A 24,582-nucleotide genomic window follows, 5' to 3' on the forward strand; every position below is an offset into this window, starting at 1 on the left:
TCAGCACAGTGCGCCGGCCACAGTGCGCTGGCCATGGCGGCCATTGGAGGGTGAACCAACGGTAAAGGAAGACCTTTTTCTCTGTCTCTCTCTCTCACTGTCTAACTCTGCCTATCAAAAAAAAAAAAAAAAAAAAAAGAAACCAGAGGACTTAAAGTAGGACAGGTTCCCTTCCATAATGCAAATGTCCCTCACCCAGCCAGCCCAAGCCTGATGGTCTCCATGACAGTGGGGATCCTGCAGGCAGATGGCCCCTGGACTGGAGCCGCAACGACTCCAGCCTGCAGCCCCCTCGCGGCGGGAGCCGGGTCCTCCTCCTCCATCTCTTGCCCTCTCTGTGGCCGGCATATGGTTCTGTTTCTTTGGACAGCTCTGACTGCTGCAGACTCCTGGCGGCTTCCCCTCCCACAGCCCTGCCCACCCGGTGTTTAGCGCTGTCCTTTGACCAAACCCTCCTCCAATTATGTAACGCCAGCACTGCAGTTTTCCACCCTGGGACCCGGGGTGAGTGACTGGGGCCCAGTCGGCCCGGGGCCCAGGCTGCGGCTGTGGGGCTGTTTGTTTACTTAAAGCAGAACAAGATATTCTTGTCCTTTCCACTTCCAGGGCGGCAGCTGGGACCTCCAGGGCAGCAGATTCATTTCTGTCTGGTTGGCGGCCAAGTGAAAGTCATTTCCTGGTACCAAAAAGGAGACCAGGCTTTTCTCTATTTGTGGGAGGTTTTTAACGACCTGTGCCCATTTTAGAGGGAAGAACACTGAGGCCTGAGCGATTGACTTACCCAGGATCACATGATGGGTCAGCCACAAATAACCTTGACTGTTTATGCTTTCTGATTGGCCTCCTTGTGCTCATTCACGGACACCAGTGGAGGATACTCTGCCTGCATTGCTGAGTCAGCAGTCCTGCTCTGTGTGCCGGGCCCTCCTCCTCCCGTGCTCCCCTGGGCTGGTGTGCTCAGACACCCGCTGCGCCCCACTGACCACTAGGGGACCAGCTGGGGATCTCCCTGTCTACCCAGGCCCACCACACCTGTGCCCAGGAGGCTGATCTGGTCCTCACAGCCTGTGCTGTGGGTACGTGGGTGGGACGCTAGGGGTCTGACCCCTGCCCCAGCTCACCCTGCAGTGAGAGTGGAACTCAGGGCTGGCCACTTTCACTTGCTTCACTGATGATGTGGGTCAGTCCCTAAGGGAAGCAGAGCCAGGGTGCCTGCAGCCCCGGCTGCCATGGCTCTGGGTTCAGAGGAATTGAGTGAGGGTCCCTGGGTCTCCTCGTGCATCCCCGCAAAGGGAAAACTCCAGGACCAGTGGATGTAGGAGGAGCCAGGAGATGAGGCTGGGACTCTGGGGGCGGAGTCTGGAGCTTGGGAGCCCTCATAAGAGCGGGACAGGCAGGCGAGGGTGTACCCAGGACCACCATGGAGGGCGGCTTCACGGGGGGTGATGAGTACCAGAAGCACTTCCTGCCCAGGGACTACCTGAACACCTACTACAGCTTCCAGAGCGGCCCCTCGCCTGAGGCGGAGATGCTCAAATTTAACCTGGAGTGTTTGCACAAGACCTTCGGCCCTGGTGAGCCTCCCCTCTTCTCTGCAGGGCCCGGGGTGGGGGTGGGGGGCGGCGAGAATGTGTCCCAGGGCACCTCCGCCCCTCTAGGGGCTACAGGGTGCAGTGGAGTGGGGAGAGCTGCAGGCCACTGCCCTCTCTGGGTGCTGGGTTGCTGGTTGTCTGCCTGCCGCAAATCAGGGCACACAGTGGGCAGGGCACAGCACCTAGCGGTCCCCAAGCTGCTCTCCATGGGTCCCTGATCTTCAGGGTGGGACCGGGAAGACTCAAGTCCAGCATTGTCCCTGCACAGCCAGGCCCCCGAGGCTCTGTGGAGGCCAAGAGCAAACAGTGGGATTGTGGTGGGGTACGGGTAGCCCCAGCCCTGCAGTGCACAGCCTTCACCTGGCTCTGCCCATGGCCTGGAGAAGCCCGGCTGGGGAGTCGGCAATGCTGGGTGGGCTCCCCGCCCTGCTGCAAGCCTGCTGGCCTGGCCTGCAGGCCCAGGGGCCTTGACTGGCCCATCTCTACCTGCCTCCTGCACTAACCCCTGTCCCTCATCGTGGGGGCCCAGCGACTCGGTCCTGCCCTCCCAGCGTGCACAGCCGCGTCCTCCCTTTGGGTGCTGGACTGGGGAGCAGCGAGGCTGAGTCTCCTGGTGGTGGGGGAAGCAGGGGCTGAGAGCCTGCTGGAGCCAGGTGGGGGAGGCAGGAACCACAGCACAGCCTGGCTGCGTGTGGACCCTCCAGCAGGGAGCTCAAACCCAGCCTGCAGAGGGACCTCATTCCAGCTGCCAGGCAACCCTCAACTCACCCTTGGGGTCTTCCCAACTTGCCGCCCCCTCAGTCTCCGCTTCCTGGTCCTGGTCCTCTTTCCAGGAGCCTGCCTGCTCAGGCCTGGACATGCCTCAGCCCCCATTAGCCTGCATCTTGAGGGGCCACTGTTCCCCAGGATGGATGCTTGGAGCACTCCAGCCTGGTTGTCCCCCAGTGCAGGGCCTGGAGCTCCTGGTCTCTGGGGAGCAAGATGCTCATGTGCTGGCTAGAAGATGCTGGGCTCATTGTAACCTTTGTCAGCCTCAGTTTTCAAATCTGTAAAATGGAAATAACCATGGTGGTTGATCTGCAGGGAGGTTCTGAGGTGTAAGTGTAAATGAATGCGTATGAGACATTAGGCGTGGGGCTTGGCCGACAGGAGGCTGCCCAGCCATGATAAGTGCCAAAGTGCCATGCTCGAGTCTCTTCCCCGGACGGCAAGACCAGGGTGTGTGTCCCCCTCATCTTCTGTCTTAGGTCTCCTCGTCTATCGCTGAGACCCCTTTTCCTCTCACAGGCGGCCTCCAAGGGGACACACTGATTGACATCGGCTCGGGCCCCACCATCTATCAAGTCCTCGCTGCCTGCGAGTCCTTCAAAGACATCACTCTCTCCGACTTCACTGACCGCAACCGGGAGGAGCTGGCCAAGTGGCTGAAGAAGGAGCCTGGGGCCTATGACTGGACTCCGGCGCTGAAGTTCGCCTGTGAGCTAGAAGGGAACAGGTAGGTAGTGGTTAGGGTACTGGGGCAGGGTCCCTACAGGCTGGACATCAGCCCCCTTCTGCAGAGGACTCTCTGGCCTCTCAGTGGCCCCTTGTATCGCAGGGATGGCTGGAAGCTCACGGATGGGACCAGATGCTCTAGGGGTAGGGTCAGGGTAGATGGACCCGGCAGCCTAGGGCCGTGGGACTGTGTTCAAATGTGATACAGCTTAGTAAAGGCCACATACCGGGAGCCTGCCTGCCTGCCTTCCACCAATCATCTACCTACATGCGTTCCTGTACTCTGTGTAACCATCCGTCCACCCATCCATCTACCCACTTTCCCATCTTCTCGTCTTCCTCTACCACTCACTCCTATTGGGGCTGCATTACATGTGACACAGCCACCACCAGGCCCGACTTATCTAAGCTTCTCCCTCTCCCTTGCCTTCCCACACTGAGGCAATCACTTAGGTGAATTATCTATTTGTTATTCCTTGGCATCTTAAAAATAATTCTCATCACATCTCTATGCTTAAGCAGCCTGTTCCTTAGTTTTATTCTCCTCAGGATGTTCTATCAGAGTAATTTGCTCTGGGTTATCTTCTGGGCTTTGCTTTTCACCACTCAACATTATAGCAACATCCACATGTGGCCTACAGCTATGTCATCCATTCATCCATCCATCCACCCACCCACACTTCCATCCATCCTCACCCATCCATCCATCCAACCCACCCATCCATCCACCCACCCACCCACCCATCCATCCATCACCCATCCATCCATCACCCATCCATCCAACCCACCCATCCACCCACCCACACTTCCATCCATCACCCATCCATCCAACCCACCCATCCATCCACCCACCCACCCATCTATCCATCACCCATCCACCCACCCACCCATCCATCCATCCACCCACCCATCCATCCACCCACCAACCCATCCATCCATCCATCACCCATCCATCCAACCCACCCATCCATCCATCCACCCACCCACACTTCCATCCATCCTCACCCATCCATCCAACCCACCCATCCATCCACCCACCCACCCATCCATCCATCCATCACCCATCCATCCATCCACCCACCCACACTTCCATCCATCCATCCATCCATCATCCATCCATCCATCCACCCACCCATCCATCCACCCACCCACACATCTATCCATCACCCATCCACCTACCCACCCATCCATCCATCCATCACCCATCCATCCATCCACCCACCCACCCACACTTCCATCCATCCATCCGTCACCCATCCACTCATCCATCCATCCACCCATCCACCCACTCATCCAACATCCATCCATCCATCCACCCACCCACCCATCTCTCCATCACCCATCCACCCACCCACCCATCCATCCATCCAACCCACCCATCCATTCATCCACCCACCCACACTTCCATCCATCCATCACCCATCCACCCATCCATCCATCCACCCACTCATCCAACATCCATCCATCCACCCATCCACTCATCCATCCATCCACCCACTCATCCAACATCCATCCATCCATCCATCCAACAGTGTTGATTGCCCAGTCCACACTCAGGCTCTGACTCTCCCAGGGTTCAAGGGAAGGGGGTTCATATGGACTCAGAGAGGGGAAGCTCCCTGCACTTGTTTTGGCCTATTCTCCTCCTGCTGGGGAAACTGAGGCTCAGATTGGGGATTAGCCTGCCATCTGGTCCAGGGACTTGGGCCAGTAGTCCTTTGGGGGTGTGGAGATGGCCCCATTCTGCTGGCCACAATGGACTGGAGTTCTCTTCACCTTGCATGACCCGCACGCTCTCTCCGCAGTGGCCGGTGGCAGGAGAAGGCGGAGAAGCTGCGTGCCACCGTGAAGCGGGTGCTCAAGTGTGATGCCAACCTGAGCAACCCGCTGACCCCTGTGGTGCTGCCGCCCGCCGACTGCGTGCTCACCCTACTGGCCATGGAGTGCGCCTGCTGCAGCCTGGACGCCTACCGGGCGGCGCTGCGCAACCTGGCCTCGCTGCTGAAGCCGGGCGGCCACCTGGTGACCACTGTGACGCTGCAGCTGTCCTCCTACATGGTGGGTGAGCGGGAGTTCTCCTGCGTGGCCCTGGAGAAGGAGGAGGTGGAGCAGGCCGTCCTGGATGCTGGCTTTGACATTGAGCAGCTGCTGTACAGCCCCCAGAGCTACTCGGCCAGCACCGCCCCCAACAGAGGGGTGTGCTTCCTTGTGGCCCGCAAGAAGCCGGGGTCCTGAGCCTCAGCCTGGCTGTGTGCCTGGGAGGCCCGAGACCCTCAGGCAGCCCTTGCTTGCACCATAACATCCCACCCTCCGGAAGTCTCAGAGGCTTGCACTGGGCTTCCGAGCTCCCAACGTAGCTTGTTCTTAGAGCCCAAGTGTAGAATGTTCCATTTGCTAACATGGCTACGCTTAGATGCTATCTGATGGCCGCGTGCCTCGGGCTCATCCAGTGGTGTGGTCTCCGGGTCTTTACCCACACTGCCAAAGACACGGAAGCCTCTAGAAACCCCAGATGACCAGCTCTACAAAAAGATGAGCCCAGGTTTGTGCCCGTTGCCCATTTCTGTAGCAGGTCGACCACGGCCGGCTTTAAGTTGCCCGTGGTTTACCAACTGATTCATCCAATTCCGAGAAATGTTACGCTCCCCTTCATAAACTGACTGGATTCAGCTTTGCCACACTAAATGCCCATCTAAAATGTCTAAAAATGCCCAATTAGTTGAATTTTAGATCAATATAATCAAGATTTTGGGGTAAGTGTGGCCTCCAAATTGTGTGGGGCATACTCATCCCACGCCATGATTTGCTGTTTGTCTGAAATTCAGTTTGGACAGGGAGTCCTGGATAAGGGCACCTCAAAGAGTTCATGGACAAACTGGATTATGAGATGTTTATTTTGGTGCAAAAAATATGAAATCCATACATTTAAGCAATCTTCAAAAATTTCATGAAAAATGTGAATTGTGAAAAAACAAAGCCTGGATTTAACATTTTTTTTTTGCTTCAAAATAAACGTATCTTTTAATTCCACGTGTCCAGGAGGGCTGTCCCCAGTAGGCGAGATGCCTTTGTGAGAGTTAGGAAAAGACGTTCCCAAGAGGGACACGTGGAGGAAGGACACTCGGGGCTGGCTCCATCTGCAAGGACCGCCTTCTGGGCCGACCACGGCTGACCTGCGCCTGGCTGTGGGGGGCGCCCATAGAGCTGGGCACAGCTGCCCTGAGGATGGGCCAGGCTGGATGGGGTGACCGTGCTGTGCACCTGCTGTCTGTTCACATGAAGATCACCTGTACTGTTCACATGCTTTAATAAAACATTTGGTTTCACCCTAACTGTGGGCAGACCTTGCACTATGCCAGCAAGATGGTGGGGCAGTGGGGAAGCAACCTTCGCAGAAGGAAACCCCCCTGTGGCTGCAGAAGGAGCCCTCTTGGTGGGGGGGAGGGGTTGGGTTTGTGGGTTACGTCTACTTTGGTGCAGTAATTCACTGAACTCTCACTGACCGAGGGGGCTGGGTTAGGAGTCCTGCTTTATCAGGAATGCAGCAACACAAATCCACGTGGTGGCTTCACCAGTGACTCCTCACGTAACAGGGCTGGGTGTTGGTGTGGTGACTCCATGATGACAAAGCTAGCACCTCTGAGATTCAGTTAGTTTTCTTCATGACCACAAAGTGGCTGTGGTAGCTCCAGGCACCACACTTACATTCAAGGCAGGGAAATGGAGAAAATGATTGCAGCAGTGATCTCTGCCCTCTGGAAGCCTTCTGGAAGATGTCGGCTGTGTCCTCTGACCCCCACCAGCTGCAAGGTGGGCTAGGAAGTAAGTATGGTGCACTCTGTCCGCAGAGTAGAGATGGGGGAGAAGCAGGCTGGAGAAGATGGGTTATCCAGCGGTCGGCGTCTGCCACGTTCCTTTTGGGTGCAGCTCAGCCAGTGTCAGGCTTTGTTCCTTCACTCCGAGCCTGCTTCTCTGGAGCCCTGGGCCACCTCCATTCCATGCTCTGTGGCAGCTTCAGGAAAGCCTTGAGCTTGGCATGAAACCAGGAGACTCCTGGGCCCATCCCACAGGTGTCTTCCCCTGGGTCCATCCCACAGGTGTCTTCCCCTGGGCCCATCCCACAGGTGTCTCCCTCTCCAACCTGAGCGCCCCAGGATGGGAGGCAGCACCTTCGCCTCCAGAAAGAGCACTCAGCCCCACCTGTGCACGGCCTACGACTCAGCTGGACCTGGAGACTGTTCTGCGACAGGCCTCTTCCACGTTCTCCTCAGTGGGATCTGCTGGGAGCTGGGTGAGAATCTGCTCTCAGAAGTCAGTGGCAGGGCCGGTGCTGTGGTGTAGTGGGCAAAGCCTCCGCCTGCAGTGCCGGCATCCCATAGGGGCATTGGTTCTAGTCCCGGCTGCTCCACTTCCAATCCAGCTCTCTGCTATGGCCTGGGAAAGCAGTGGAAGACGGCCCAAGGCCTTGGGCCCCTGCACCCGCATGGGAGACCTGAAGGAAGCTCCTGTTTCCTGGCTTCAGATCAGCCCAGTTCCAGCTGTTGTGGCCATTTGGGGGAGTGAACCAGTGAATTGAAGACACACTCTCTCTTTCTCTCTGGCTCTCTGTAACTCTGCCCTTCAAATAAATAAATAAATATTAAAAAAAAAATAAGACGTCAGTGGCTCCATTGCCCCACCCCCAATTCCGGTTTGCTTTGTTCCCAGTATGACAGCTGCTTCATGGACACATGGCAGACTGGGAGACAGGGTATCCGGTGTGATGGTTGCTGGTCCTCGTGCCCCAGCTCCAAGGAGGGATGGCTGCCCCGCTCTCTTCGGCCCTTCCAGTGGCCTTGCTCAGCCTTGTGCTGTGCCTTCTCACCAGGTGCATCCTGGGAGACTCACACTCCCTGCCACCTCTCCTTGGGGGCAGTTGCCTTCGCTATCTTCCATGCCTCATCCGTCCTCTACCCCGCTTCTCTCCCCAGCTGCATGAGTCCTGCAGGTCCCCCCCCCCCCACTCTTTTCAGGGCACTCATTTTGCCAGGGCCGAGCTCCCCCTGTGGGGCCTGGAGGAGGGAGACAGCTAACACACACACAGGCCACGTGCTGAAGCTAGTAGCCGGCACCCTCACAGCGCCTACCACGTGCCTGCCTCTTGATGGCTAAACTGTAGTGAAATATGGAATGTGGTGTGGGACATAATCTGGGTTCCCTGATCACCCCCAAAGGCTCATGTGATCCTTGATCCCCAGAGTTTTAGGCTCACAGCTTGAGACAGGAACCCCACTGGATCCTGATGCCCGAAGGCGGGGCTTTGGAGCATGATGGGCTGTTGGGTGGAGTCCCTCTGATGGAATCTGTGGCTGTACAAAGACGCAGGGGTGTGAAGGAAGCGTGTGTTCCTGATCTCTCTCCACTCTGGCTCGCCATCTGATCTTCCCTCCGTCCTCCTCCAGCCTCCCCAGATGTCTGAACCCTTGGGACCACCCTCTCTTGGACTGCGTACCTGCCAAACTACAGGCTGAAATAAACCTCATTCCTTCCTAAGTGATTTCTCTCAGGCATTTTAGTTAAAGTAACAAAACCCAATCCATGCCCATATTTGCCGTCTTAATAAGCACTCCAGGGGCCTTCGACACTCTCACACTACTATGCCCCTGTAGGCACCATCCATCCGCAGATCCGTCCTACGCAGAGTGGAAGCTCTGAGTCCCTCCTCCTCTTCCTCTTTCTCCTCCTCCTCCTCCTCCTCCCTCCTCCTCCTTCTCCTCCTCCTCCTCCTCCAGGCTCTGGCAGCACCCTTCTACTTTCTGCCTCCACAACTCTGATGCAAATCCAGCTGCCCTCTATGAACAGAATCACACAGTGTATGTCCTTTGGTGACCGGCTTGTGTCACCCAGCATGCAGTCCTCAGGGTTCACCCACACTGTAGCAGGTGTCAGAATTTCCTTTTTTTTTGGGGGGGGGGCTGGCGCTGTGCTGCAGTGGGTTAAGCCACCACATGTAGTGCTGGCATTCCACATGGGCGCCAGTTCAAGTCCCGGCTGCTCCACTTCCTCTTCAGCTTCCTGTTAACAGTCCTAGAAAGCAGCAGAGGATGGCCCAAGTGCTTGGGTCACTGTACCCATGTGGAAGACCCGGATGAAGCTCCTGGCTCCTGGCTTCGGCCTGTCCCAATCCCTGCCCTTGAAGCTATGGCATTTGGGGAGTGAACCATCAGATGGGAGAATCTCTCTGTGTCTCCTTCTCTTTCTATAAATCTCACTTTCAAATAAATAAATACATTTAAAAAAAAAAAAGAATTTCCTCTTTTTGAAGACTGACTACTATCCTGTCCTAAGTGTAGACCACATTTGGTTGATCCCTTCATCCACTGATGGGCACGCAGCTCATTTCCATCTTTTGAATGTTGTTAAGTAATGATATTGTTATAAAGTCAGCCAGGCTGAAAACCTGAAAGCCCACTGACTTCTCACAGCAGCCTCGGGTGTTCAGTGTCATTTGTAGTCCCTATCTTACAGGGGAGGAAGTCGAGGCACACACTTGTCCAGAGCCACACTGCTACTAAGCAGCTTCACCAGGCTTGGGAACCCATACCGTGTCGCACCAGAGCCGGGGGGCTTACCCTGTCCCCCCATTGTTGTCTCACAGAGTGTCAGGAGAATCTTTAACTGGGTCTGCACAAGTCCAGGAAGACTTCTTGGAGGAAGCCTCCAGGCTGAGTTTTAGGAGTGAGTGTGTATGATGGGAGAAGGGTGGGCTAACCATTCCTGTGTGCTGTGACTACACAAAGACCCCTCCCCACCTTACAGTCATGGTCCCCCGGGGCACACGTGATGTGAGAAAGGAAGCAGGAGATGTGGGCTGGTGGGCACAGACTCTGAGAGACCTCATGGCCTGTGTGGGACCCCCACAGCCCCACCCCTCCTCCTCGGGCTCGTCCTGAGCATCAAGTCGCTGCTAGGCCAAGCTGGACATGCAGAGCCACCTCATGAAGGTTGTACAGGATCTCAGGGGGTCGTTCCCGATCTCTGCCCCAGGCCACAGCGGTGCCCCCACCACATCCTTAGAGGGGAGTGAGGAGGAGGAGGTGGAAGCACAGTGACCACACCTGGCCATGGCCACACCCCTGCCTGGAAGCGCCCTTGGCCAGTTCCTCTCGCCAGTCTCTGGGAGCAGCTGCAGATCTTGCTACACCAGGCACATCTCAGAAACTCCTACTTCGTTCCTTCTGCAACCCTTCGAGGAAGTCCAAGGTCAGGGGACATGGCTGTTTACCAGAGGCAGCTTAATCCTCTTATCTATCTGGAAAGGAAATGCACATTGGCCGCTCATCTCATTTCAGCTCAAATCAGCTGAGGCAGCAGAGGGGTCGTGCGGAGGTCTGGGCGCAGGAAACCCGAGTGGGGTGAGATAGGCCTGGCTCGGCAGGGTGGGGGTCTGCTGGGATGCAGGCAGGGTGTATGTGCAGTGAGTGTCTGTGGTGGCAGGATCTGAGCCCCTAATAGAAAGAACCAGGGTGTAGACTTAAGTCATCTTTTTAATCCACAATTTTTGTTAATTAACTAAGGGGCAGAGAGGGAGAAGGAGTTTCTATTCACTGGTTCACTCCCCAAACATCCACAGTGGCCAGGGCCAGGCTAAGCTGAAGGTGGGAGCTGGGAATGTGACCCAGGTCTCCCATGGGGGTTGGGGGAAACCCAGCTCCTCACCTCCCAGAGGGGAAAAATTGGGGGGAAACTGGCATCAGGAGCCAGAGCCAGGGTCAAACCCAGGCATGGGCGTCTTGGCCAGCATCTCGCCCACTAGGCCCAGGGCCTGAGAAGTGGGGCTTGCAGAGATTGCTGGTTGCCCCCTGTGCCCATGACAGCCATGGTGTCCTTCACAGTGAGAGTGTTTCAGCCCTGAACCTACACCTCCCAGCCTCCTTGGCAGCTGGGAGCCCCAGGGAGATGCCTCTAAGGAGCTTTGCTCGGGAAATTCCCAGGGCTATTCCAGGATGACAGGGTATAGCTGGAGGGGTTGGGTATATTGTCTTAGTATTCAGCATTCTCCAGAGAAAGAGGGGGAGAGAGAGAGGAAGTGGGGGGGGGGGGAGGGGGAGAGAGAGAGAGAGAGAGAGAGAGAGAGAGGAAGAATCTATCAGTTGTATTTCTCTGGTCAACCACCTGCCTCCTCTCTTTGGTTTATTTTAAGGAATTGGCTCTCATGACTCTGGGGCTGCAAGTCTACAGCCTGCAGGCCAGCAGCTGGAGACTTGGGGGAGAGCTGATGTTGCAGCTCAAGTCCAAAAGCAGTCTGGAAGTAGAATGCTCTCATCCATGAGGGACCTCAGTCTTTTTCTCTGAAGTCTTTCCACGGATCAGATGGAGCCCCCTCTATTGCTTTATTCCAAGTGTACTATTTTTTTGAAGGTTTCTTTCTTTATTTATTTGAAAGGCAGAGTTACAGAGAGGCAGAGATATAGAAAGAGAGAGAGAGAGAGAGAGAGAGAGGTCTTCCATCTGCTGGTTCCCTCTCCAAATGGCCACAATGGCTGGAGCTGAGCTGATCCGAAGCCTGGAGCCAGGAGCTTCTTCCGGGTCTCCCACACGATGCAGGGGCCCAAGCTTTCCCAGGCCATAACAGAGAGCAGGGTTGGAAATAGAGCAGCTGGGACTTGAACCAGTCTAGATGCATCCACAGCAGCATCTAGACTGGTGTTCGGCCACATAGCTACATATAGTGGCCCAACCACGTGGACCTGGAATTCATCGTCAGAGGGATGGAGAGCGATGCATACTTCCTGGTTAAAGTAGACACAGGTGGCCTTTGCTTCCCGTTACCTGTGCCCAGATGGCCCCTCTGCACAGACCCAGTGGGCTCCCGACCCACTGGGAGTCTCTCCAGCACTGTGGTCGTCCCATCTGATCCCACTGCTGGAACCTGGAAGGGCCTGGGTCCTTCCTCCATCTCCAGTCTCGCGTTGGTGGCCATGTGGATGCAGCTTGGGAGCAGAGAGTGGGAGGTGGCTGATGAGGCGGAGCCACACGGGGGAGTGTGTGGATGAGCTGTTCCTTCATGTTGCCAAGGTCACCGGCCTGGGCCCCTGTGTCCTAACTTCTGAAGGTGACAGCCAGACAGCTGGGCACGTCTGAGGCCCACATCGTTAGAAGGGCTTTTGTAACTGCTTCCAACACAGCTGGTCACACAGGCTGCCCCTGGACGGTTGTATGTTCCCACCTCCTGATCCCAGACAGCTGGTCCCTGGGCAGACACGGGGGTACAGGGACCTATGTGTAACTTCGGTCTGGAGGCCCCCTGCCCCAGCTAAGTGCCCAGCCCTGCCCTGTCCTCGGGCACCCTCAGTGGGAGGGCAATGACCCTCACACTTTCACTGAACACCTGCACTCCTCCGGGGCTGGGGTCACCTCCCTGTTCCAAGTCCCATCACACACTTGCTGTGCTCTGCTGCTACTACCAAATGGGACACCGGGCCGAATCCAGGGCCCCATCAGTTCCTGAGGTTAGAACTCAGAGAGGCACACAGTCTCTTGCCTCATAGCCATGTAGAGCCAGAGCTGCCCAGGGCAGTGTAGGATCTCTCTCTTTCTCTCTCTCTCTCTCTCTCTCATGCGCGCACACACACACACACACACTCCTTCCCAGTGAAAGCTGTGTCATGGGAAGGCCGCCTCCACTGTCCCTCCAAGGTAAGCTCTATAGAATTCCCCTCCTTTTCCTCCCTCCCCGCTCTGGTACCTGAGGGGCACAGAACACACTACTAATACCGCGTGATTCCTGACGGTCTGTCATTATTCATCCCCTCAAGTCCATTTTCTGCTAACTAAGGGAGCAACAGGCACCATATGACAAACGCTCAGGAAAGAAATGCCCCCCCTGACAGCCGGGCACTGCCAATTTTGTATCTTCAGATGTGGTTCTGCCCCACCCTGCCCCCCTCCCCGCTTCTCTTGTCCCAGGTGAGTGCTGTCCTGTGTCACTGCATTCTTTGCTTTTATTTGCTTTTTAAAAGGACTTATTCATTTGAAAGGCAGAATGACACAAAGAGAGGGAGAGGGAGAGGGAGAGAGAGACAGAGAGGCAGAGAGAGTTTTCCCTTCCAGCCTCTGGTTTGCTCCCCGAGTGCCCACAACAGTCAGGGCTGTGCCAGGCTGAGGCCTGGAGCTGAGCACTCCATCCGGCTCTCCCACGTGGGTGGCAAGGACCCAAGCCCTTGAGCGATCCTCTGCTGCCTCCCAGCTGCATTTGGTATGAAGCTGAATCGGAAGCAGAGCAGCTGGGACTCAGACTGGGGCTCTGATGTGGGATGCTGGAGTCACAAGTAGTAGCTTCATTACTGTGCCACAATGCTGACCCCTGCTTTTATTTTTATAAAATTTTATCAAACCTATACTTTCCTACAAGTGATGATATTTTTGTGCTTTTTTAAAAAAAGATTTATTTATTTATCTGAAAGTCAGAGTTACAGAGAGAAAGGTAGACATAGTGAGGTCTTCCACCTGCTGGTTCACTCCCCAGATGGCTGCAATGGCCGGGACTGAGCCAGGCCAAAGCCAGGATCCAGGAGCCAGGAGCTTTTTCCAGGTCTCCCACGTGGGTGGCAGGGGCCCAAGAACTTGGACCACCCTCTGTTACCCTTCCCAGGCCATCAGCAGGGAGCTGGATGGGAAGTGGAGCTGCAGGGACATGAACTGGCACCTTTGGGATACTGGCACTGCAGGCAGTGGCTTTATCTGCCCCTGATATTTTTGGTGTAAGTTTTTTTTTTTTTTTTTGACAGGCAGAGTTAGACAGTGAGAGAGACAGAGAGAAAGGTCTTTTTTCTGTTGGTTCACCCCTCAAATGGCTGCTACAGCCGGTGTGCTGCGCCACTCTGAAGCCAGGAGCCAGGTGCTTCTTCCTCTTGGTCTCCCATGCGGTTGCAGGGCCCAAGCACTTGGGCCATCCTTCACTGCCTTCTCGGGCCACAGCAGAGAGCTGGACTGGAAGAGGAGCAACCGGGACAGAATCTGGCGCCCTAACCGGGACTAGAACCCCGGGGTGCCGGCGCCGCAGGCGGAGGATTAGCCTAGTGAGCCACAGCGCCGGCCCATGGTGTAGGTTGTTTTAACTGTATACATAGAAAGCACACTGTGTGTAATCTTTTCCACTCACAACACCATTGGTAAGAGTCAGTGTGTGATCCATGAGGTTTCCGAGCAGGCGAATGACAGGGACTGCTAACAATGAGGCTAATGCTCTTGGCTAAATCCTGCTCTAAGTCCATGCAGGATGTGGAGAAACCATATTTCTGGCTACCGGGCAAGCATGCTCTGAAGTTCTTGTTTATTTAGCTGGTCTTAGCCTTGTTTTATGGAACTTGGGAAAACATCTTTTTAAATGATTATAGATATGTGTAACAGTCAAGTCTTTATTTTGATGTTTGTTTCTCCAGTTTTTTTTTTAATTAAAAAAATTAGGAAGGTCTTTTAAAAGTTTTGTTTATTTGGAAAGCAGAACAAGAGGGACAAGAGCGAGAAAGAGATTTTTTCCATCTGCTGGCTCTCTGTCTCCATGTCTGCGACGGCTGGAGTAGAGCTGGGCCATGTTGAAGCCAGGAGTCAGGAACTCAGTTCAGGAGTCCCGCGTGTGTGGCAGGGACCCCAGCACCTGAGCCATCACCTGCCATCTCCCAGGGTATGTAGCAACAGGAAGCTGCCTCGGGAGTGGAGATCCAGGTCCTGCAGTGTAGATGCAGCTTCGCCAGGGGCCTCTGCACCGCTGCACCAAATGCCACCCCCAGGATGTTTCCTAGAAGGAGTGGTTTACAAGACTTCGTTCCTGTTCAGGTGGGAGAGTGGGCACCCGTTCAGCACTGTGGGGGAAGGTTCCAGCTCCCAGGAACATGACACAGGGGAATCAGGGTGCCTAGCGGGACTTTGTGGAAAGAATGAGATGTCTGATGCAATCTGGTCTCCCGGATTTCTGGCAGAACAGCCTTTGGCCTTCCCAGATCCACCAGATTGGCCCTTTCATGTCACATCTTAAGGTTATCCCAAGGTCATCGTGGCCCCAGGAGCCCACTCTGCTTTTGGAAAAAGAAAGCACTTCTGCTTAACCATTCAGTTCCCATGAGGTCTCTCTCTCCCTCTCTCTCTATCTCACCACACACACATCACACAACCCCCCCACATACACACGTACACACCACACACACGCACCACACATACATACACATCACACATACCACACATATACACACATTGCACACACATCACATACACACCACATACCACATACCACACATATGACACACACCACACATATACACACATCACACACACATCACACATACATACGACACACCACATACCATACACATCCACACATATACACCACACAGACCCACAACAGGCATACACACACTACATATACCATGCACACACCACACACACTAGACACTACACACCACACACCCCCCACACCCCCACCACACACACACTCACACCACACACATACACACAGCACACACATACACACCACACAGATCCACACTACACATACACCACATATAACCAGACACTACACACACCATGTATCCTCCACACCACACACACACAGCACACACACACCCCTGAATCACTGGGGTTGCTGTCTCCTAGGCTGTCTCCCCGCTTCCTTACTTGCTCCTGGACCGCCCATTCTCGGTGAAATCCCAGAGGGACCCTGTCCGAACGTCGGTCAGATGGCCTCTCCCATGGCCTCTCCTCGCTCCCAAACTCCAGAGGCTCCCAGTTCCCCTAACAGCTAAGTCCCCGGCGCACCTGCTCTGCTCTCCCTGTTGTCGGACACACAATGGGGCGCTGGCTGGGGCCTCTGTGCCCGCCTGCACTCGCGGTGCTGCCGCAGGGGCCGGGCACTGCCTCTCTGAGATCCGCACGGCTCACATCCTCTCTGCCTGCAGAGTTTGGCTGGGAGAGTGCTGAGCGATCTTACTCGATGGCCTTCACTCCGCATGGAGAGCCCTCCCAGCCTTTGTGTGCTTTTCTCTTGGAACTCATGAGTCTCCTCTGGAAGCACCGTCTGCTGTGCTCGTGAGCATTTTCTACGTGTTTCCCTTATTTTTGGTCGATCTCCCCATCTCGTTTCCCTGGGCGGCTCCCTCTGAGAATGCGTGTGTTTCCCAGGGCTTAAGCCTTTGTCCCTGGACACTTGGTATAGCCAAGGGCTCAACCATCTTTAAACATGAAGGAAGTTGTTCTCTTTGGCCCCAGCAGAGGGCTCGCTCCTCCGACCTGCTCCACAGGCTAACTGCGACAGGCATCTCTCACTTGAGTCTGTCTCCTGCTTGCTGTTACATATCCATTCCCCGGGTCTCTGTACCTGGAACACAAGGGCCCCTGGAGCCAAGGATCCTGCTGCGCCCTGCGTCTCTGCACTCCCCATGCCATGCACTCAGCACCGAGTGCCGGGAAGAGGCTTCTCCAAGCACCCAGGTGGGCTGGAGGGGGAAGGTGCCTGGGGATTGCAGCTGAGATCAGCCCGTTAAAGCAGTTTCCCAGGGAGTCTGCAGAGGGCGCTGCAATTGCTTCCCAGGTCTGGAACATAGGCTGCTGTTGGTTGCTGGGTGACCCAAGATGAACCCATGCCTTTCTGGCTCTGTGTTTAGACATTACTGCTTGGGGATACTTCCCTCCCTCCCTCCCTCCCTCCCTCCCTCCCTCCCTCTCTCCATCTCTCTTTCTTTCTTTCAAGATTTATTTTATTTCTTTGAAAGGCAGAGTTACACAGAGAGGGCAGAGGCAGAGAGAGGTCTTCCATCCAATGGTTCACTCCCCAGATGGCCACAGCGGCCGGAGCTGCACCGATCCGAAGCCAGGAGCCAGGAGCTTCCTCCTGGTTTCCCACGCAGATGCAGGGACCCAAGGACTTGGGCCATCTTCCACTGCTTTCTCAGACCATAGCAGAGAGCTGGATCAGAAGTGGAGCAGCTGGGACTTGAACCGGCTCCCATATGGGATGCCAGCACTATAGGCGGCAGTTATACCCACTTCACCACAGTGCTGGCCCTGGAATACTTTCTTTTAAAAATAAAAAGAAACATTTATTTATTTATTTTCATTGTACTTGAGAGAGAGAGCAAGCGAGAGAGAGCACAATCTATCTTCTATCTGCTGGTTCACTTCCCAAACGCCTGCTGTATCCACGGCTGGGCCTAGACCTCAGTCCAGGTCTCCCACATGGATGGCAGGGGCCCAAGACCTGAAGCCATCACCTGCTGCTTTCTGGGGTGCACATTAGTAGAAGTCAGAAGCAGAGCAGAGGAGCGGGGGCTCACACCAGGCCCTCTGATGTGGGCTGGCTTCTCAAGCAGCGTGGTAACTGCCTGCCCCTTGCAATGAACTTAAAAGGATGCATGCTGGCTTAAAGAAAATAGTGTAGGCATAGTAACACAGGTGTAATGGGCTGAACGTCTCCCCAAAGTCTTTGCTGAAGTTCTACGCTTGGAACCTCAGCGTGTGCCTAGAGAGGGACGCAGCCCTTCAGGGGTCACGGGGGGGCCTGGCCTGTGTGACTCGTGTTCTCAGGGGTCACTGGTCCTGTGTGACTGGTGTCCTGAGAAGAGGGGGCTGGGACACATACACAGATGACGGCCCCGTGACCACGGGGAGAAGCCGGCCAGCTACACGCCAGGGGCCAAGGCGTGGAGGAGCAAGCCCTTGTGCAAGCCGCCCGTCCTCGGCGACTTGTCCGGCAGTCTGGGGAGAACCGCGCTGGGAAGGCCCTGGCTCGCCGGGACCGCACTCTGCCCGCCAGAATCCCAGCGCCCGACGGCGGCCACGTTGCCGGGGAGCCGCAAGGACTAAGGCTGGACTAAGGCGTTGCCCTCGCCCGCCACGGCTCGGTGGCCGGAGCCCGGGGCTGCGGCGCGGCCGGGAACGAGGGGACAGCCATCCTCCCCGGACTTTACGTCCAGGGACACGCGCTCCCGGACTCGAGCAGCATCCCAGCCACAGCGCCGCGGTCGGCTCCGAGCCCGCGCGGAGCACGCTCCGCCCCTTCCCCCGCCGCCCGCCCAGGCGCGCCGGCTCCCGGGGAAGGGGCGGAGCTCCCGCCCGCTCCGGGGCCACGGTTGCCACGGCAACACGGCCATACTGGGCCCAACCGACCGAGGGTGGGCCGGGGCCGGTCGGCGGGGGTCTCGTGGGCAAGGCGGCAGCATGGACAACCTCTTCGTGGAGGAGGTGGCCGCCTCCCTGGTCAGGGAGTTCCTCAGCAGAAAGGTAACGGCTGTCCTCCTCCAGCGCCGGGCACGTTTGCCGTCATTTTGGGGAGCAGCGCGGGGGCTCCCCGGAAATCTCCCTCTGAGAGAGACCCTTGCCCTGCAAGAGCACCCCCTCCCTGGCGTGGAGGAAACTACACTTCCCAGGAGCCCTTTCTGGCGCCCGCGCCTCGGCGGCACCCCCACCCCCTACCCCAGTCCTGGCGTGGGCGCTCTGGGCGCGTCGGCCCCGGTGCGGCGTGGCCGGCCCGATCGCCTCCAAGCCGTGAGTCCCGCCCGGGAAGTTCTCCACGATCCAACCCGCCAGCCCTTCTACTCAGCAGGGGGATCGCGCCTGTGGCCTTACTGTCCTGACCTGGGAGGGGGCCGAGTGTTCAGGGGTCGTCATCTGTGGGGCCCTCGGCTCCCACCTGCGCTGACGGTGGCCGTGGGGACGTGGTTGCCGACGGTGTTCCCTGGGGGTTCTGGGCACGGGAGCGCGCACATGTGCGTGTGCGCGGGGTCCGTTCATTTCTTTTTTTTTTTTTTTTTTTTTTTTTATTTTTTGACAGGCAGAGTGGACAGTGAGAGAGAGAGAAAGGTCTTCCTTTGCCGTTGGTTCACCCTCCAATAGCTGCCGCCGCCGGCGCGCTGCGGCCGGCGCACCGCACTGATGCGATGGCAGGAACCAGGAGCCAGGTGCTTTTCCTGGTCTCCCATGGGGTGCAGGGCCCAAGTACCTGGGCCATCCCCCACTGCACTCCCTGGCCACAGCAGAGAGCTGGCCTGGAAGAGGGGCAACCGGGACAGAATCCGGCGCCCCAACCGGGACTAGAACCCGGTGTGCCGGCACTGCTAGGCGGAGGATTAGCCTAGTGAGCGGCGGCGCCGGCCCCGTTCATTTCTTATACACCGTTGGACAGAGGCCTGGGCACAGTGGGTTTTGGGTTTCCAGTCCACGTCGCCTTGGGCTGCAGTGGGTTTTTGAACGGAGAAAAAAGCAGGACTTTGAAGGCTGGTGGAGGGAGTTCACGTATTTGCCACTGCTTTGAAGTGTTTGAGCCTGAGTATTGTAACTGCCTCAGTGTTCTGTAAAACAGGAAAGACGAGACCCCCCATTCCCCCGTGTATAACAGGGGTTATTAGAACTATGTAGCCAGTTCCGAAGCAGGGCGCCTGGTGCACAGATACAAGGTGCATGTGGGCTTGGGCCCTGTACCTCACCCCCCCCCCCCCGCTACGTGTCTGCTGTGCACATATTTTGAAAGGGTCTTCATGTGCCTTTCTTTCTTTCTTTTTTTTTTTTTTAAGATTTATTTATTTATTTGTTTGAGAGGCAGAGTTACAGAGGCAGAGAGAGAGGTCTTCCATCTGCTGGTTCGCTCCCCAGGTGCCTGCAATGCCCGGAACTGTGCCGATCTGAAGGCAGGAGCCAGTTCTTCTGGGTCTCCCACGTGGGTGCAGGGACCCAAGGACTTGGGCCATCTTCTCCAGGCCTTAGCAGAGAGCTGGATCAGGAGTGGAGCAGCCGGGACTTGAACCAGTGCCCACATGGGATGCTGGCACTGCAGGCAGCAGCTTTACCTGCTATGCCACAGTGCCAACCCCTTCGTGTGCTTTTAATGATTTGTTTGAAAGCTTTTCCCTGCATTTGGCTTTCTTTTGGTGCGTCATCGGCTTTCCCTCCGAGTCCTCGTTGTGTGTGGGGTAACCACGACATGCCCTGGGGAGCCGACCCCCGTCATCGTTTCTCATGTGTCTGGGCCGCCGGGTGAGTCTCTCTAGGGTTTCCTCATGCGCTCTGTCATAAGTACAGGTGAAATCATGGGCGCCCCAAGGTGCCCACTCCTTGCCCTGCTCTGTCCAGTCTGCCCCAGGTCCCATTTCTTGCTGAAACTCCAGGTGACTCCGTTGCGGGGCTGAGTCATCTGTAGTTTGTTCATTCATTGGTGCTTATGTTACACTGGCTGTGCACGTGTGCCTGTCTTACCCCCCTAGCAGGGTCGCAGAGCTGACCCCTGAGCCGGGCGGAACCTCGGCGGTCCTCTAGATCCCCCGGCCTCCTCGCCCGTCCGTGTTTTGTCTGGTCACACCGGGGCCTGGTGAGTCAAGAGGAGCCGTGCCCTGTCACTCAGGAAGCCACAGACAGCTGTGGCTGCAGCCCAGGGCTACTGCTTTGCTCATCGCCTTCTGCTGCCAGCGGGCATAACCCAGAATCATAACCCACAGCGGTGCCAGCTGCCTTCTAGGTGCTGTCGTCTCCTTACATCCTGGCAGCAGTCCTGAAAGACAGGTGTACTTATAGTGCTCTCTCTCTCTCGCCAGCCTGCTGAGCCCAGGAGGCCAGGCCGTGTCCCTCCCCCGCAGTGCACTCCCCTGGCCTCCCCTCGTCCTGAGACCACAGGGCTCTCAGGGACCTGACAAGGAGCTTTGAGGTGTGACGAGACAGAAGACAGGAACAACCAGCATTCGAGAGGGAATGGGTGGGCATCCCGGAGGGGGTGCCCAGGGGTCATCCAGGAGGTGGTGCGGCTCCCCAGTCCCACCCAGCTCTGCGGGTGCAGGCCCGGGGTCAGCCGAGTAGAACGTTACCAGTCTGCAGAGCGTGACAAAGACAGGCAGGGCAGTTCTACGGAGATGGCAATCACAGCAACGAGTGGCTAGGACGTGGGGAGGGTACCAAGGGCGAGGGGCTGCGCAGGCTCGGCGAGAACAACGGCACCTGGAGGCCAGGCAAGCTGAACAGACTACACGACACCACGGAGGGGGATGCGCTGGCAAGGAGGGCGAGTGGATGCTGGGAACTCTGCCCCGGCCACGGCAAGGGATGGCGGAGGGAGGCCGAGCCCAGGTCCCTGCAGGAACTGGGGACTCAAGAGGCTGCAGTGGGCCCTACATTCATTCTCAGGCATCTCAGCCAGTCTGGGGGTTCCAGCGCCGCGTGTGTGCTGACAATTCCAAGAATCTGCCTCTCTCTGAGACCCTCCCTGAGCTCTTGAAACCCTGGCCGGCTGCCTGTTGTGCCTGTCCACGTGGGTCTCTACTAAGCCTCCCAACTTAATATATTTCCGATGGTGCACCTTCTGGGATCCTGCATGGCCTCAGGCTCCTCACTCTCAGTCCCCAGATGCCCCTGAGCCTGGATTCCAGCGTGCTCTGCAGCCACATGTGCCCCAGATGCCTCAAGAGTCCGAGAGATGAACTCCATCTCCTTTGCGTTTGACTTAGGCCCTACCCTGGGCACCACTGCTATTCTGTAGAAGATGACCCCAAATCTTGTAACTTGGAGTGCTCGTGTCCCCTGCGATTGCCTGCACTGCCCTCTGAGTGGGGGTCCTTGTCTTTGTCTTCAAATATGTCCCATGTTCCTGCTCCTCTTTATGTCTCTGCCTTGAAGTCCTTCATGCTTGGAGGCAAGAGCCTGAGTCGAGTCCAGCTGGGGAGGGGCGTCTCTCTCCCCATCAGCAGGTCCATGGTGCACGTTTGCTGAGTGAACCAAGATGATGTAGGCTGGGTGGGATTGCGGACTGGTTGACTTCCGAGGCATCCTTGTCCCCTACCCATATGGTTAGAACTGACAGACACAGAGAATAGTCCACGCCACTTTGATTGGTGGGCCAGCTGTGGTCAGGCCCAGAGGAAATGCTGCTGGCTACTTTTGAGCTTCCTTTCTTCCAACTGACTTTATTTATTTTATTTATTTATTTATTTATTTATTTATTTATTTATTTTGACAGGCAGAGTGGACAGTGAGAGACAGAGACAGAGAGAAAGGTCTTCCTTTGCCGTTGGTTCACCCTCCAATGGCCGCCGCACCGCACTGATCTGAAGGCAGGAGCCAGATGCTTCTCCTGGTCTCCCATGGGGCGCAGGGCCCAAGTACTTGGGCCATCCTCCACTGCATTCCCTGGCCACAGCAGAGAGCTGGCCTGGAAGAGGGGCAACCAGGACAGAATCCGGCGCCCCAACCGGGACTAGAACCCGGTGTGCCGGCACTGCTAGGCGGAGGATTAGCCTAGTGAGCCGTGGTGCCGGCTCGACTGACTTTAACTTCTGTACCTGATCCGGCCTCCTCCAACACACAGACCTGTTTCTCTCTGTTCCCTGACCTAAGGCCCTCTTCATACTCTGTCTGCTTCAAGGCTATGTTCGTAGCTGTTGATTCCCAAACTTGACCTCTCTTCAAGGCAGGTAGCAGGTTTTCTTGTTCTCCCAGCAGTTAGTGCCTCCATCAAACTTGGTGCAGGGCGAGGCCTGCCTGGCACTGGGGTATGGTCCCCTGCAGGAGCAAGGGAAGCCCTTCCTGCAGGCTGAGCTCTCATCCTCAGGCCGTCCCGTGGTCATGATGGCCTGGAGGCGCTGGGCCACAGCTACTGGGGTTATTTTCCAGCGAAGAAGCCAGGTTCCTGGGGGAGTAGGGAGCGGGGCCTCGCTGGATTCCCATGGCAGAGATCTTGGTCTTCTGGGAATCAAAGGTGCGATGATGGAAAGCAGCCTCGCTGGCGACTCAGCAAGGGTTGACCAGGTGCCTCCCACAGGCCTGGGTGCCGAGTCACAGGCTCCGGCTCGGGTGCTCAGGACCCCAGCTCCTGATGCCGCCGTGCTGCCCCGGACGAACCATCCCTGTCTCCTGGATCTCCTGTTTCAGCAACGAATTGCATGGATAGTGGCCTTTTGTTTATGTCTTTTCTTTTGTTTCTTTTTAAAGCATCATATTCTGTGGCCCTCAATCTAGGGCCAGATCTGGGGCTCCTGAGCTAACCTGGGGGAGTGGGTTCCTGGATTTCACTCCAGTCTATACAATATGCCAACAGCTGCTTTAGCTTCACTCACAGGGCTTTCATTAGAATCAGAATAGTTGTGAAGGTGATGTCGGTTCTCAAGGTTGCACAAAAATGAATTCTGCAGTCATTTTTGGTCCTCGAAGCAGCCTTGTGAGGAAGGCAGTGTGGGGATGATTTTAATGAACCCCAGGTGTCTGCCATTCTCGCTGTGCGTCACAGAAGGGGAGGCTTGGATTTAAGGTGGAAAGCAGTGGCTCAGAGTTCTCCCCACAGGGCTTAAAGAAGACGTGCGTGACCATGGACCAGGAGCGCCCGCGCTCAGATCTCAGCATCAACAGCAGGAACGACCTTCGCAAGGTTCTGCACCTCGAGTTCCTCTGCAAGGAGAACAAGGTGTGTGCTCTGTGTGGTGTGGCGTGCAGCTCTGGAGCGCCCAAGCACTCACGGGCCCTGCCGATGGTGAGGGGAGTCTGGGGAACCCCTTGCCTGTCCCCCACACCTGTAGTTGGGGGAGGGCTGACCGATCCCGTGGACAAGTGGCTGGTGTGCGGCCGCCAGCAGCGCGTGGTGCTGCCTGTGGGAGCACTGTGTGTGCTGCGGTTGAACCCGAGCCTGGAGCTGTGCTCAGCCTCCCGCAGTCACTCCGTGTGCTCCCTCCTCCCCACCCAAGGCTGTATATTTCATAAGACTGGACTTAAGAATATCGTATTCAGTTATACTAAAGTTTTCCATTCCTGCCTGCTTAATATTTTCCTTCTGCAGTCTGAGTAATGCTTTAGTCTCAAGTCTGCTGCGACATGCAGAAGTGGGGGTTGAGTTCACCTGAGCCAGGTGGGTGGGAGCCGGCGGAGCTGCACCGCCTGGGTGCAGAGGGGGCTCTGTGCCCTGAGGGACTTGCATGGCCCCCTGTGGTTTCCCCTTTTTCCGTGCTTGGCACATTTGTAATGGAGTATTCGCCTGCTTGTGTACTTGGTACTGCCTCCCCCATGGTCCTGGACTCGGCCGAGGGCTAGGGAACATGTCTTTGTGCTGACTCATGCCATAGTGGACAGTCAGCATCTGTTTGTGGACTCTGAGTGGATGGCTGGGTCTGTGAATGTATGAATGGGTGAAGCTGTGCTTCTGACTTAGCCATTCTTTCCCTCGTGAGGACACAGTGCCCAGGTTGGAGCCTGGCCCCTGCAGCAAACGTTGCCTTGTGGTTGGGCCCAGTAGCAGTCAGAGGGAAGCCGATGATCCATCATGCAGTTCAGCATTTATCAGTTTTAGGATGACAGCTCCTGCAGAAGTCTGATGTGTCAGCCAAAGACGGGGAGCCGTCCTGCTGCAGGTGGGCGAGAGGAGTGCCAGCCCCTCAGGCTTGGGTGGAGCAGCTGTCATCCGTCCACCCAGTGAGACTCCCCACCCCTCCAGGAGGCGCTGTGAGCCAGTGGAATGCAGGCCTCACTGTCTTTACCAGGAGGGATGAGGCGGGAACCAGGC

The 24,582-nt window shown here is 56.4% G+C and overlaps 2 protein-coding genes and 2 long non-coding RNA genes across 20 annotated transcripts in view; 3 read left to right on the plus strand and 1 right to left on the minus strand.

Moving 5' to 3' along the window:
* The first annotated feature begins 1,405 nt into the window (after positions 1-1,405).
* Positions 1,406-6,417, plus strand: INMT (indolethylamine N-methyltransferase). Its single transcript, NM_001082043.1, is given in 3 exon segments — positions 1,406-1,574; positions 2,880-3,087; positions 4,892-6,417. Coding segments are annotated over 3 exon segments (792 nt in total). The 5' UTR covers positions 1,406-1,420; the 3' UTR covers positions 5,322-6,417.
* A 263-nt stretch (positions 6,418-6,680) lies between these two features.
* Positions 6,681-7,737, plus strand: LOC138845807 (uncharacterized). Its single transcript, XR_011382978.1, has 2 exons — positions 6,681-7,377; positions 7,507-7,737. It is a non-coding gene; the product is annotated as an uncharacterized lncRNA (long non-coding RNA).
* Positions 7,738-9,936: 2,199 nt separating this feature from the next.
* Positions 9,937-24,582, plus strand: part of MINDY4 (MINDY lysine 48 deubiquitinase 4) — a 129,032-nt gene continuing 114,386 nt past the window's right edge. For 7 of the 17 annotated variants that reach the window (XR_011382983.1, XR_011382982.1, XR_011382981.1 and 4 more), the window contains exons 1-2: positions 18,108-18,338; positions 23,374-23,493. Coding sequence is in view for 8 of the 17 variants with exons in the window: in XM_070059406.1 (XP_069915507.1) it covers positions 18,276-18,338; positions 23,374-23,493 (183 nt within the window). In the remaining 9 variants the exon portion in view is untranslated. Of the gene's footprint in view, positions 10,329-18,107; positions 18,339-23,373; positions 23,494-24,582 lie in introns of those variants that run through there. The other 10 variants (XR_011382979.1, XR_011382980.1, XR_007922137.2 and 7 more) reach the window with 5 other exon arrangements.
* Positions 16,795-18,820, minus strand: LOC138845809 (uncharacterized). Its single transcript, XR_011382986.1, has 2 exons — positions 18,693-18,820; positions 16,795-17,135 (listed from the first exon to the last, which is right to left on the minus strand). It is a non-coding gene; the product is annotated as an uncharacterized lncRNA (long non-coding RNA).

Source organism: Oryctolagus cuniculus, chromosome 16 (assembly GCF_964237555.1).
Source record: "Oryctolagus cuniculus chromosome 16, mOryCun1.1, whole genome shotgun sequence".
In the NCBI taxonomy this organism is placed as follows: Eukaryota; Metazoa; Chordata; class Mammalia; order Lagomorpha; family Leporidae; genus Oryctolagus; species Oryctolagus cuniculus.